The sequence below is a fragment of the Triturus cristatus genome, chromosome 3_2, assembly GCF_964204655.1.
Source record: "Triturus cristatus chromosome 3_2, aTriCri1.1, whole genome shotgun sequence".
In the NCBI taxonomy this organism is placed as follows: Eukaryota; Metazoa; Chordata; class Amphibia; order Caudata; family Salamandridae; genus Triturus; species Triturus cristatus.
The window spans coordinates 809845066-809860120 of NC_140584.1; the positions used below are offsets into that span (position 1 = coordinate 809845066).

Here is a 15055-nt window from a genome sequence, read left to right on the forward strand (position 1 = left end):
GCCATTTCATTTCTGCCCTCTGTTGGCATACGCCGGGATCGGCGTATATGCAGAGGACGGTTAGGACCATCCGTGCTGTGGGCTGGTAACGTACTTAGCCTGGAGGATTCCAGTGACTATAACCTTTGTTTATTCCTTGTATTATTTTTGCCTTCATTAAAATAACTAAACCTTCACAAGTGGTTGCGTTCTCATTATCGTGTCTGTTAAACGATCCTGAGACGTTCAGGGCGTTACACTGGCCAATGAATCGCAGAGCGACTGAGAAGTCAGGATGACTGGAGAGCATGCTTGAGGGTTAACAAACTCATTTAAAACTTTAAATAATTTTTTGGATGAGTTTTTTGGATTGCGCGATTTGCTCTGAGATGTACACTTTCCGCACTATCTTTATATTACGGTGGTAACAAGTGAGTGCCGTTCTATACAGCTTCCTATCGCGGATATTTTTTTTAACACCGCTACTGTCTTTCCAACTTTTTGCAACACAATTTCTCCGTTCTAAGAGCCGCCCTATACCATGGGGCAAAAGCTTCGGGAGTGGAGTTGCGGTTTCTCTGGAACGAGATGACGTTGTCAAAAGCCCTGTATAGCGCAGTATGATAATCTGAAAGTGCTAGATCGTCGTCTAAGATGCCTACGGAGGCAGAATAATTGAAAACTTTTTCGAAGGACTCCAGCGCAATTTTTACGACAGGGTCTATCTACAATTTTATCTACTTTAGGTGTAACCAGTGTTACTGTGATGATAGGAATCTTAAAGCTGATAAAAGAATGATCAGTTCAGAGTAAAGGTTGAGGCTGTTCACATACCAGAGGCAATACATTTGTAAAAACCAAATCTAATGTGTGCCCTGGGGCATAAGTGGGCTGCTCACTCTTCAAAGAAGGCCGGGAGTGGCCAAATCGGTGATGAACTGGCTCACCTACTCATAACCGAGATCTTCCGCATAATAATTAAAATCCCCCATTAGGAGAAATTGCGTGCAATCGCCATTCGTGATCCACCAGGAATTGCCGTCTGACCTTGCGTTTAAAGATACAACCAAGTAGTTGTCGATCGGGGAGATGTCCTGACACTCCAGCTGGGATGGACTGTTCCTTTGAGGACCAGGGTCAGTTCTGGTTTGCATAAGGTGGGCCTATGTCTAGAGTGGCATAGTGGGTGGGAAATGATGAAACAGAATGCGGCCCAAGTGACTGGCAGCGGATGACATTAATTCAAAGTATTCCATCCATCACCTATTTGTTTGTTGCAGCTGATGCCCCATGCGCAACAGCAACACCCAGAAGTGGGTCTCGTGCTCACTGTGTCACCAGACTCAACTACACCTTACTGACAAGCCCCAACAAAGGTGAAACCAGTCTGGGCTTCTGGAAGGGGTCTTGCATGGATGTTTAAACTGACTGTTCACATGAGGAGGAGGGTCAGTACTAAATTTACATAAGGTAGGCCTTTGTCTAGAGTGGCATTGTGGGTGAAAAATTATGCACCTGAATGTGGCCAGAGTGATTGACAGTGGCTGACATTAAATTCAAGCATTCCATCCAACTCTTGCTTGCTTTAGAGGTGAAGGGCCTCTTGACACAGGACACAGGATCCCACTCAGTCCTGCTTGTTGCAGTGTTGTTCCTGAGAATGTGCACCAGTCTTTCCTTGATGGATAGAAGGGCCTTCAACTCCACGTGAATGGCCAGCAACACCAAAACACTAATGTGGAGTTGGTTTCCGATGGACACCAGAGTCCTCTAATCGCCACCTCCCCAAAACGACCTCCCCAAGCCAGCGGTGACACATCCGTCAACACTGGGTTCTAGGTTAGGAAGAGAGAAGAGTCTGCTATTGGTCAACTTGCGACCGAGCATCGCCTCCCAAACATTGATGACATCTTACAGGTTTCCTTGGTGCCGGGCCAACTGAGATTTCAGATCGCACTGCGAGGCTGGCATATGTTAACTAGTGAAGCAGACAGGCAGGATGCAAAGAAGCCTCAGAGCCAAGATCCAGAACAAAGGCTAAAACATCAGGATCATCGCCCAAATGTCCTTGACTAGTTGCGGCACAGGAAAGGGCTTGAGGCCTGAACTGCACCTTGTCCAAGACAGCTCCAGTAAAAGAAAGTCTTTGCGAAGGAGTCAGGTGTGACTTCGGCTTGATGATTGAGGACCCCTATGATGTCAAGAGGTTCATAGTCTTCTAGAGGTGGTCTAAGACTGACTGTGACAAGCCCACCTTCAACAGCTAGTTGTTGAGGTAGAGGAAAACTAGTATTTCGAAACTTTGAAGGTATGTGGTGACCACCGCCATCACTTTTGAGAACACATGAGTGGCTCCAGTAAGGCCAAGAGGAGCAAAGAAAACTGAAAAAGGTCCTGGCTGAGCTTGAACCACAGGAAACATCTCTGGGGGTGCAGGATGGGCCCATGAAAGCACATGTTCTGCAGGTCCAAGACTAACATCCAGTAGCCCAGATCCAGCTTAGGCACAACTCAGCCAGTGTGAGCGTTCAGAATTTGTTCTTCCACACTAAGGCATTCAGAGGGCAAAGATCTCATACAGAACGAATCCCCCAATCCTTCTGCACAAGGAAATAGCAGGTGTAACAACCAATCCCTATTTCCAAGGCCAGAACCATTGCAATGGCCCCTTTAGAAAGTTGAGCTTGCCCCTCTTGCATAAAATGGAACGATGCTCCTCTGAAAGCTGCCCTAATGTGGACATAAGCTGTGATGGATGAGAAAGAAACTTAAGGGCAAAGCCATGCTGGAACATCTGGAGGACTTATATTTCAGATGTGATGGAGTGTCTCCCGAGGAGAAAATGTTGAATCCTGCCTGCCACAGAGTGGCTGTGCGCTTCTAAGGGCAAACTAAAGTGGCTTGGAGGCAGATGCCGCAGGTGAGGGGGACTGGGAAGACCGGTGATCCTGGTGCCCCGCACGCGGTCTGCCTGATCCCTGGTCACAAAAGGGCTGAAGTGACTGAATTGTTGGTGGAGGACCTCGTAATGCCTGCATGCCAAACCTCTGGGCCAGCCATAGATGAGTTGATACTGATGAGGAATCTTTCTGGTAGGGGTTGAAAGGGCCAAACAGCGGGCAGCGACCCAGCTTTCTTTGAATCGCTGTAGGACTGAATCGGCGATTTTGCCAAAAAAAGCGGGAACCATCAAACACATATCCATAAAGGAAACCAGCACATCCCCAGAAACACCTCTGCATCCACGTATGGCAGAGAAGTACTACACTAGTGCTGACTGCTCGCCCCAAACAATTGGTAGCATCCAGGCCAGTGAAAATTACATATCTGGCTACATCCTGAATGGTTTGAGCCAAATAGAACCAGAGTTGGCAACTGACATTGGCCAAAGAGAACAAACATTTCCACAATGGTTCAATCCTTTTTGTTAGGAACAAATTAGGAATCAGCTTGCTGGTGAAAGCCTGGACCACCAAACTCTCAGGAGTAGGATGCTGCAGAAGACAATCAGGGTCACCAGGCGCTGGTCTGTGGTGTCTGGACGCTCGCCTGTTCACTGGTGGGCAAGAGAAAGGTTCAGCCCAAGTGCCCATACGGGAGGCAGTTAGGTCTACATTGAATGGTAGCAAGGGTTCTGAAACAAATGGCCAAGACTGAAGAACTTCAGTAAGCACATTTGCTTTAACCTCATCAGAAGGAAGCTGTACGTCCAGAACCTCAGCAGCACGTCTGATGATGGATTAAACCCAGATCAGTTGACTGGGGGTGAGTGTTTGATTTGCTCAAACGCTCTGTCCATCATCCCCTTTGGTATCGCTTTGTTTGCCCTAAGTTGGCAGGGGATGCCCAGACGTGGGTCCCTTGCTCACTTTGCCACTGGATTCAAGATAACCTGGCTGATGAGGGTTATGAACCCGAAACCGGTCCCAGGATGCTTGTTTCCGGTCCGGGAAAAACATGGCTTGGCAGTTCGGGCTGGACTGTTCCCATGAGGCACAGGGTCAGACTTTTTTGCATATGGCCATGTCTGAACTGGGGTGGTGGAGTGAGCTAAAGAATGATGATGGATTAAACCCAGATCAGTTGACTGGGGGTGAGTGTTTGATTTGCTCAAATGCTCCGCCCATCATCCCCTTTGGCATCGCTTTGCTAACTACAGCAAAGGAAGCATTGTTTTTCATTGAGGGCCCAAAGAGGGAAAACAAGTCTGTGTCTGGGGCAGTATCAATCCCACTAGGCTCTTCTAGGTCCATATAAACGATCATAATATTGTTGGGCTAAATCATAACATTGTGAGAAAGTGGATTATTAATTGAGGAGGATGTTAGTTCACAACAAGTAATAATGGCACTATTCTTGTTGGATCCAGTAAAAATTTTAATAATGTAAACCCGAGCTCAACCCCTGGTAGCTAGGTCACAGAGCAGACAGACTTGAGAAAATGTGTACTGCATTTAGAAGTACTAAAACAATGAAAAGATAAAAATGCAACAATAAAATGCAACTCAAATTAATAAAAATAGAGAATATTTTAATAGACAAAATGACACAAAAAAAAAAATCCAATAAGGCGGAACCAGATATATGAATCAATAAAAAAAAAACGCACCAAACGTGGAAAGTGCCAACTGCAAGCAACTGGTCTGCTACATCAGAACAAGAGTACGTTTTGAGGCTGACCCAAAGGAATACGGGTCTGCTATATGGATCAGGTTGGCCCCAGTCAAAATTTACCTTCAGATTTACAAACTTTCATGGAGTAAAAAGCTGTTGTTGACAAGTCAAACTGCAAGCTGGATCAGAAGCAGGCCTCGCATAGGGTGGATTGCTGAAGTGCGGAGTCCCGGAGTGGTTGTCAATGAAGGCAGGATAGTTCCAAGCGCAAAATCCAAAGTCAGTGCTCTGGAAGGCCTCGAAGTCGATTGAATGCTGCTCGGCGTCGTTCCCGGTAAAGCACTCCAAAGTTCGGACTTGGAAACTTTTCTGGAAATCTGATTTCCTACAGCGAGCCTAACCAGCAAGCTGAGGCTGACCTGTAATTCCATGTGGACAGATGTGGCTTTGACGGCGAACCCGGTCGCCGATTGTTCTCCAGGCAGAAAGTTGAATAAAGGTTTTTAAGTTCCAGACTTTGCTGTTTTGGCAGGAGTAGTACTCTCCAACACCATTCCAGGGTTTCAGGACCTCGGGACCAGCACTTAGGGGTCAGGATTCACTTCAACAGAAGCCACCAGCATGGTCCAGGGCAGGGGTAGATAAAACTGGTCAGCTGGGCTCTATCAAGAAATTGGCCTTACAGCCGATTTTATGTCGTCATCTCAAATTGGAGTCCACTTCTTTACCCTGGGTATAAGTGGGAGCAGGATCAGCCTCTCAAGTCTCCACACAGGTCAAAACAGTCAGTGCAGTCCATCTTCTGTTTTCTACAGGTCCAGTAGTAATCTGAAGAGGGTGCTCAGGGGTCTCACATTTATAACTGCCACTAGCCTGTGGGTGGAGGTGACTCCTGGCCCCTCCCTGACAAACAGGGACAAGCTCTCAGGGGAAACCCTACCCACTTTTTTTTACAGCAGTTTCTGTGTGTCCTACTGTAAGCATTCCCACAGTGTCCTTCTCTACCTAAAACCAAGATGGCAGAACATTTCTGCCACTGTGCAGAGCTCTTGTGCCTACCCTATAGGTGTGGCCAGGGAAATGAGCAAACCTTCCACTGTGGTCACTCGAAACCAGTACTGGGGGCACATCTCTTCTCCCAGTGGGATTGATGCCTAGCTGGCTACAAGGATAACCGAGAAGGCTAAAAGGACAACAGAGAATGCAGGCCTAGGTGTGAACTAAATCTGACTGTAAGATGGCAGGCCCCTTAGATAATTAACCTCCTGGGCTTTGCCCAGATGGTCACTTTATTAGAAGAACTCCCCACACCTGAGCCCTATGTCTCAAATCTGGGAACCACTTCTCACCTAATCAAGGTGTTATTCAACACCTGGGTGCGAGCTGGAAGCTCAAGCAAATGGAGTTCTAGATGTAACATTTTAGAGGGACATTTTGTAAAATATTTGATACAAATCCAACTTTACCAATGAGTTGGGTTTGTAATAATTATTTTTAAATGTTCAAGAATTTACTATGTACGAGTACATAACTTTATTAATTTTAATAAAGTATCCCAATGCTTTTCTTGGAATACCTAACCCTTCTACTATGAGAATAACTTTTAGGGTATTGCGGGTTTTAGGACGTTTGACGTTAAACTTTCACATGTCTGCCTATTAAACATCATGCACCCTTACTTATGGGTGTTTATGGCCTACTTAGGGGGTCACTTATTAATATTTAAAAGAAAGGTTTAGGCCTGTCAAAAGTGGTTATTTTGACAGGCCGAATTTGCAGAAACCTGCTCAGCCAGGTTACTGATGTCATTCCTGCAGCCACGTTTTGCGTTGTCACTTTAGTGGTGGCACAAAAGAGCTATGGTACACTTGTGACATTTAACTTACAAGCTCTGGGTACACAGGATACCATGTAACAGAGACTTACAGGTAAGTTAAGTCTGCCCATCAGAGATATTGCCAATTTGACATGTTTTAGGGATCAGAAGACATGCATTGGACTTCAATGTCCAGAGTCCAAAACCCAACAATAAAATCTAGCAAACAAATGGGGTGACCACGCAAAAAGGGGAACTATTCTACTCCCATAATGACAATTGCCAACTTGAAATGGCGGAAAGCTCTGGTCAGAGTCAAGATTCGAAAGCTGATACAGTAACTAAAGATGCCTCCGTGGTAGAGGGAGTATTTTGTCTGGATCAAAAGGTACAGGAATCAGAAGTGCTAGAGTACAGTAAGAGTGTGTCCCCATCAAGACTGAGATGGATTCAGCTTGGGATCAGACACTGGAATTAGCAGAGCCATCACTGGAGACATCAGGATTGGCATTGATGAAGAAGGGATTGGCTTAGATCTTGGAGCTGGAATGGAAGTAGACACCGGTGTAGGGCTACAGCCAGGTTCCAGTGGTTTAGGTGGCACCAAAGATGGAGAAGCTGGCAATAACCTGACAGGACGGCCCTGCGGATCATTGGGGCCCAAAGGTTGGACAAAGAGAGCTGTAAAGTGCTAAAATGCACAGCATGGCCTTACCCTGCTGTGGCATCAGCAATGACCCAGGGAACTCTGAGCTCATCAGGGTCACCTGTGCAGTGGGCTCCTTAATCAGAGATCGGGAGCAAGCTCACGTGGCGCCTTGATGACCTTGCAACTACTCTTTAGACAGAGAGTAGCAGAATGGGAGTTGATTTTGCTTTGCTTTCTCGTGTTTCCTCTTCAGCTTGGAATACCAGATGATCTCGACCGCGAAGAGGCCCTGTTGTGGTGTTAGCCTTGCATGGCTTCTTTTGAGGTTTAGCGATGTACAGGTTTGCTTCACAGTTAAGAACTGACTCGGAGTCCCACCCCAAGCACTAGAGCTACACCCTGTCTGTCACCAATATGTGTTTACCATAGTTACAGCATGGATTGAACCCTTTAGTTTCACTGGTGGGCATCGTTTCCTGGCACACTGGAATAGTTTGAAAAACTCGTCAAAGCAACAAAAAAGGAAGAAGAGCCCCAGATTCCCGTTCAAAGGCACAGAAAGAAAGGAACCGACGTCGATGTGCAGGGGTGATGCTTACATGCTACTCTACTCCGTCACTTCTGGGCAGAAAGAGGCTAACAGAGCCACCTTGCACCACGCGGGAGCAGTACGCTGAAAACCTCTGGATCAACTCTGGTGGCTTGAGTAATATTCTAAAGGTGATTACACTATGGTTAGAAGTATCCATCAGAAAATTCAACTTTGAATATAAGGAGAACTGAGCGGAGGAATATCAGCAACCAGTGTGAGACTGGGATTTCCAGGGACATAAATGATATAAATAAAATTGAAAATGAACCAAACCTGTAGGTTATCCTGTCCAATGAATCCAAGGAGTAGACGGATTTCAATCTGGGAGAGTTTTGTCCACTCTGGACCAGTAGAGTACCACACTGAGAGGCTGTCCATGAGAGTCACAACCTCTTCTAAAAGCTGTTGGAAAGGAAAAGGTTATATAAAATGAACAAAATGAATTGAAGGTGCATATTTCTCAGAGACTTCAAGTTAAACAATTAGATACTATCTGAACGTTCATGAACATAAGAAAAGAGCACAGTATGTAATTTACACACAAAACGTAGCTACAAACTAAACAGGTATTTCTCAGTGAAGGCTGTTCCCCACATTCAAATAGACTGTAAAATCATTAAGAATGAGAGAAGGTTTAATGACACCATTTTTATACAGATGGAGTCAGAAGAGTTCCTCCACCGAAACTATTCATTAAAATACTGTGGTGCAAAAACTAGTCTTGGAATGGAAATACTTCACATTCACGTTACAAACGTTGGCAAACAATTCATCTAGACTAATTACGTTATGAAAATAATTGTAAATAATTCCTAGAGAAACACGGTTTTGGAGGACATGGATGAGTTTATCACAAACCACCTATATGTCAAAGCAATTTATTTGATTCCTATGTGCTTTTTGGAAATGGATTGTCAACAATATTACAAATACAGAAGTAACTTCTTCAGCTGTCTTTCTGTTACAATTCAGAAATTCTTTAGCTCTCCCCTCTTTTTATAACACTTGATTACAGCATCGTACTTGATATATATTGTGATATTTTTAAAAGTAATCAATTTACCATTTTGAATGTCATCAATTTACCGTTTGAAAGGGCCCTTTGACTTAAAGGAGTTATAATACCAATCACTATATTTTATGGTAAGAGCAAACTAATAGGCCTGTTAAAAAAGTATTCTATTTTCACGCACTACGTTCATACCAAACATCATGGTCACGAGAACATCTTTCTCATGCATCTATGTGAAATGATATAAACAGCACATTGGGCTATTTTGGGAAAGGATTTATCTGACTGGGAGGAAATCTGTCCAAGTGCTCTGGCACTCTCCTCAGAATCAATCTGCTACAAATTGTAGGTCCAGGCTGAGTAAAGCTATGGTATCCAGGTACGCAGACACTGTATTTCAATTCTCATGATGGCAAATTATCCACCTATCAGCATCAAGCTAAGAAGGAACAACAAATAGATAAACTAATATAAGGCTAGCTTTCTTTTATTTTGTACATTCCTCATCTCCGTGGCGCAGGTAAGGGATTTACTGGCTCATCAGCCACCCCAACCATTTTGTGGCTTGGGTTCCCAAAGATCACGTGGACAACAGGGACAATGTGCAGTCCAGCCCTCCGCCCCTTTGGCTACTGCACCCCCAAACCTTTTTGACATGTCCACAGCGAGACACAGCCATCCTATCGATGGCAGGATCGGGCACCTTTTGCCAGGGTGCAGACCATAACTTCGCACAAGTGGATGACAATTAAGCTGGGTTATGCCCTTCCATTGCTGGATATCCCACTGCCTGGCCAAAATGGTTGATTTCAGCCTCCGTACTTGATTTCAGTGACTATAACGCTGAGGCATCTGGGTCTGATGGCTTTCCACTTTCATGGACATATATAAAGAATAAAGTAACTCTAGTTTTCTAAAGTGAAAATCTAAAGTAAAACATTAGCCATAAAGCATTTTAAGTACTTGTTGGCACTGACTATGGGTGAAGTGGGACATTTCAAGCCCTGCGCAAACTCATGTTTGCATAGGGATGGAATTTCGAGTTATGCAGTAAATAGGATATGTGATATTTACCCTGGGGAGGGTATTTCCTACATATAAGAATTACCATACACAGCTCCTAAATTTTCCCCAACAGATTTCTGCAGGAAAAACCTGAGAAAGGGTTCAAGGTTAAAGAAACTGAAACAGGCAAAATATGTGTCATTCTGTGCAGTAAACATTAATTCTATTACTACAAGTTCTGCCTAATTTTCGCCTTGCAAATTGAGGATTGGAGGTGTTTACCACACCAGGTAAACCCTACTTTGCTCAACTTGTCGTCAGGGCCTTGGTATTCTGAGTGATAAAAAGGAGCTCAAATGGGCACCAATTAATCAAGTCTCTGTGTGATATAGATTTACAAAATCTGTCTCTTACCTTCTCAGTCCAAAGTTTGGGATTGACCATCCCTTCTGCTTGTAAAAAGTCTTGTATGATGTGAAGGAGTCGGATAGCACTGTCAGCATGCACTGGCAGAGTTTTAACCTCTCTGTATTCTGCCACAGCCAGTTCCGTCATCTTTTCTAACAAACTATGAGTATAACAAAACAAAAGGGGATTGGGGTCAGGAAGTCAACAATCCAAGTTTTAACATTTATTGTTCATTATCACATTCATTTCCTTATACATTTTTATCTCAGATGTAATGGGTACAGCTCTGACACGTGATGTACCAGAGAACACAAAGATATAATTTCACTTCAATGTTTTCTGAATTATCAGAAAGAATCATCAATGAAACAATGAAGCAGGTGTGTGATATAAGTCAGTTAGCGGAGGACTTAGAATGCTTTGTGTGATAGCTGATCCCTTGGGGTGTTAGCATCCTCTGACATGATTTAGGTGCCTGCTTCAAAGCTGCACTTAGAGTCTTTAACATTTGTGGGCAGTAGCCTCTATTTCTGTACACTGCTGAGACATACATACTAAAATCAAATACACTCACTAGGGAGGGGTGTTATGTGAGAAGTTGGCCTTGTATATGCTGTCCACTAGTTATAGTGGGCACCTTGTACCAGTCCAAACAACCCTTATTGGTGAATAGGTTTAAGACAACCTTTATTGAAAGCTATCCTAGTGGTAGCTATGGAGAGCAGCCTTCAGGCTAAGCCTTGAAGGAGTGTAAAGCAGCTTGGTTTACCAGATTATAACCACTTGAATCACTAAAAGAAAGTAGAACCACACAAGGTATATATAAAATGTGTATTTTTTCTCTAAACACTCACTACTAATCTCTTTATGAGATTAGAGTCCAAGATACACAATAATACAGTTCAAAAATAGCAATAAATAGCACTATATACAATGGGCCCCAGGGGGGGACCAAACCATATGCTAAGTAAGTGGTATAAGAACCATGACTTAACTAGACACCGTGCCTAGAGCACATAGAATCGCTGGGACCCCAAGGAACCACCCAAGGTAGTGACACAGGAGACCCATGGGGGATGCTTGCAATGTGGGAACACAGGCGCGATCCCCGTACTATTCTATGGGAAAGTCGCAGTGGGAATTTTAGAAGTTAAGGACAATTAGAAGAGGACTTTGAACAAATCCCTTTAGACTTAGGGGGTTCTAGGGCCAACACCCACAGGAGCACTAGAGTACTCGAGTTACCTCACCCAGGGAATCCGGGTGCATAGGTGTCAAATGGTGTTGGGAATCATCGATTTCAATTGATCTGCTGCAAAGTGCTGCTGTCGGGAAGAAGAAAAGTGTCCGGTGTGATCGAAGCCTGGATCGAAGATCAGAAGAACCTGAAAGCAGAGGGGACAGAGTCTGGGTCACTTGCCAGTGACCAGGGGCACGATAGACGAATGCCCACCGATGTAGTTGTTTCAGGTGCGAAGAGGTGAAGCTTGACTCCGCAGCCACAAGGACCAGGAGGCGTCGACGACGACCAGGAGCTGGAATCGAGCTGTCCCACGAAGGATGTTGAGTGCTGCGATGTCAGTGCTCGGATTAAACCCAACAAGCCTTGGCAACAGCAACCCACGCAGGAAGAGAAAAGATGCTTCGGTGCGGACCAGCAAGGTCCTGGGGACTCCCCAAGCGATGGAGAGTCAGGGCACGTCTGGAGCAACCAGGGAAGCCCAATTAAAGTTAGATTTTCCTTCACAGGGACCCACCGGTTGACGGACCAGGGATCGCGAAGGGACCTCGAGAGGAATCACACAATACCAGCCCACGGGACACTCTGAGTGTAGGCCAGTAATCTTCGGTGGAGACACTTCTCGTGGTGTGGACTACAAGTAGCCCAAAGCATAGCCTCAATGATAAAAGAGAAGCACATGCACTTGCAAATGTGCACGGTGTCCAGGGGTTCCGGTTCCACGGTCCCCACGAGGTCTACGTTTCTCAACTTTGCGGGGAGCTCGGGTCGGCCTCTGGGAAGTCTGGGAACCCACCTCCTGTTTTGCAAATTCTTCAGAGTCCGGCAGAAGCTCGGAGATGCAAACCGGTCAGATGCGTCTTAGGTGCCTGCCTTGCAGGGGAGTAACTCCTTTACTCCAAGGGAGATTCTTCAGTCATCTAGTGCCTTGTAGATCGTTGAAGTTCCAGGATTATGTATCAGAGTTTCGTCCAGGTAAATCTAAAGTCCTGTAGCTAGGGGTTCCTAATCTTATACCCAAGGAAGGGATGGGACAAAATCTAGGGACCTACCTATGGGAGGGTCAGGAAAGAGGGGTGGCTACACCCATTTCCTTTGTCCAGTTACACGCCAGAGCAGGGGCTGGTAGCCCCTTCAACCGGTTTGAGCTGGACTATGCACAGGGGCACCAAATGTGCCCCCAGTGCAGACTTCAAAGCACTCTTGAAGTGCACCCACCCAGCCCCAATACACTAAAGCCTGTCTGGGAGGTGGTCACACCTCCCTGTGACAGGAAACCTATTGTCCAGCAGCAGGAGGGCAGACTCGTGTCTGTGGCTGCAGCATCCATTTTGTGATGCCAGGGCTCTGTTAAATTTGTACCAGGTTGTGAGAGATTGCAGGACGGACATACCCATAGAACACCCGGGGAGGGTTCATTTCGTAGTCCACGCCATCCTCCCGGTCTTACAGGAAAACGGGAATGCCAAAGACTGCATTACCCATACAACCCCCCTGTCTCTCCACAGAAGGAGATCCGGGAGCCGTCGGAAGTAGGCGGGTTCGACCCAGGAAGTTGTCTCCCAGAGCCAATGAAAGAGGGCGGTAGCAGAGAGCGTGGGTGGCAGAACAGCGGTAGAGAAGACGGAGAACAACGCGAAGAGCAAGAGAGAGAAAGCGGACCCTGTACAACGGCGGCGGAAGGCGGAGACTAACACCAGGACGCGTGGAGAGAAGGCGGCGATGTCGGAGACCCGGACGAGCAGTGGTGCGAGGAGTGGTGGTGTCCGATGGAGGATGCTGGAGAGCGGCCGCAACTCTGGAGAGTTGCGGCGGAGCCTGTGAGTACAAGCGTCCCCAGGGATTGAAGGGAGGAGAGGAGAGAGGGAGGGGGGGTAAAAGAAAGTGCCTGACCCGTATGACCCATAGATATTTCTCCTTAGCCTCTTATTGAGTAGAACGTGCCTTGGCCATAAAGACGACCGTTCTCAGCGTGACCCTAAAAAACCTCTCTTGGTGTTACTGATTCCCCTGAGACGAAAGAATTCACTTAACTATCAGACCGGATAAGGTCACAGTTGTTTTTTGTTGTTTTTCTTTTCTTTTATGCACGCTCGCATCCCGCGCACCCTTAAGGACAAGAGAATCCCATAGAGCACTTCCGGGTGTGGTGACGGTTAGAATAAAACTACCCAAAAGAGTATAAACAAGCACAGAACTGACGGCTCATTTTTCTCTTTCCTCCTATGAGCCTCCGGGGAGACCTCGATACTAGCGACGAAGAAGAGTCCCACCCTGCGGGTTCGACATCACCTTTGGGTCCAGCTCAGGGAGCAACAGGAGGAGAACCAAAAGGAACTGTTTATTCACTACCTCTTATTGCCACTAAAGAAAATAAAACTACCTCATTTGGAAAATATATACAGCCTCCTCGTCTGCATATCAAACCTGCCCTCCCACACAGGTATACCGGTGCTGTCATGTCTCTCCCTCTAGAAGGGTGGTATCATACTCCCACACCAGTTACTGGTGTGGGGGTATGATTCCAAAGTGTTTGATACCAAACATGACATGTTTCCATGCAGCCATTCCAAAGTTAGCATTTAACGTTTGGTTATAATGCACTTAAGAGTATATGGTTTGGCTGCATCACAAACAACCCCGGAATAAAGGTTCCGAAAGCTGCAGAGGGGCTCTGCACATGCATGGGCACCCTCTCACATGAAACCCAGCACCCTGCCTTCAGGATTGTTAAGGCCTGCCATAGGGGTGACTGATAGGTTTACATGTGAAGTGATATGGAAAGATATAGTGAACCTATATCTCAGTAAGGGGTGTATACATCCCCTTACCCAGGTTGCAGAAGCAGACCTGTGGTGTCATTTTGGAAGGGTTCCCAGGCACAATACATGCTGCAACCCCTGGTATGCCTCTGGGGTACCTATGCCCTGGGTACATAGTATACCATATACTAGGGACTTATAAGGGTACCCCAGAATCCAATCAGGAGTGTATCTAAAGTACTGGTAATCAATTTAAAGGGGAAAGCCGATAGGGTGGGGTCCTGAACAGCAGGATCTCAGCCAAACTAAGTCGAAAACCAGCAAAACACCAGGAAATAAGTGGGGGCAACCATGTACTGAGATTCCACCTTCCTACATGTTACCTCCTGCATGTGCAAAGTTAACAGGATAAAGTGAACCACAGTGATCTACTCCTTTGCAAACAACAAAGTAATTGTCACACAGTGCAAATGTAGGTTTGCTGCAGTCAAGATGGAGCACTTTAAAGTACAAGCTACTCATTTCTCTCCAGATTAGTTGTTTGGAGGAGGGGGCGCTTTGTACCCATAGTCCTAACTCCCAAGTTCATCAATGTAGACACCTGGGTCCGTATACCCAAAGGCTTCACTTTCTCTTTTTGTACCACATCACATCTTTCAAAGGGTGGGCTGGATACAAACAGGGACAGTGCACCCTATTACAATCTATGCACTGCCCCCAGGGCATTCACAAACGTGAGTAACTGCATCCTCCTGCAGGAGGATGTTTGGTGAGTCTATGGAACCTCCTTTTACCCCTCACGGTGGCTGCCTATAGGAGGTACACTGGCCACAAAAAAATCAGAAGGACCATTAATTAGACTTCAAGCAGACTTCATTGAAATGCCTGTTCGTAATGTGCTTAAATATGTTTTTGTGGTTGCTTGTTTTCTAGATGGTTCAAAGCCTATCCAACCAGGAGAATTGATAGCATAACTGT

General features: G+C 45.8%; 1 protein-coding gene across 2 annotated transcripts in view; it reads right to left on the reverse strand.

Annotated features, from left to right (window-relative positions):
- Positions 1 to 15055, reverse strand: part of NBEAL1 (neurobeachin like 1) — a 978461-nt gene that overhangs the window by 341597 nt on the left and 621809 nt on the right. For both annotated transcript variants that reach the window (XM_085648956.1, XM_085648955.1), the window contains 2 exons: positions 10082 to 10235; positions 7924 to 8052 (listed from right to left, as the gene is read on the reverse strand). In XM_085648956.1, the coding sequence (XP_085505082.1) occupies positions 7924 to 8052; positions 10082 to 10235 (283 nt within the window). The remainder of the gene's footprint in view (positions 1 to 7923; positions 8053 to 10081; positions 10236 to 15055) is intronic.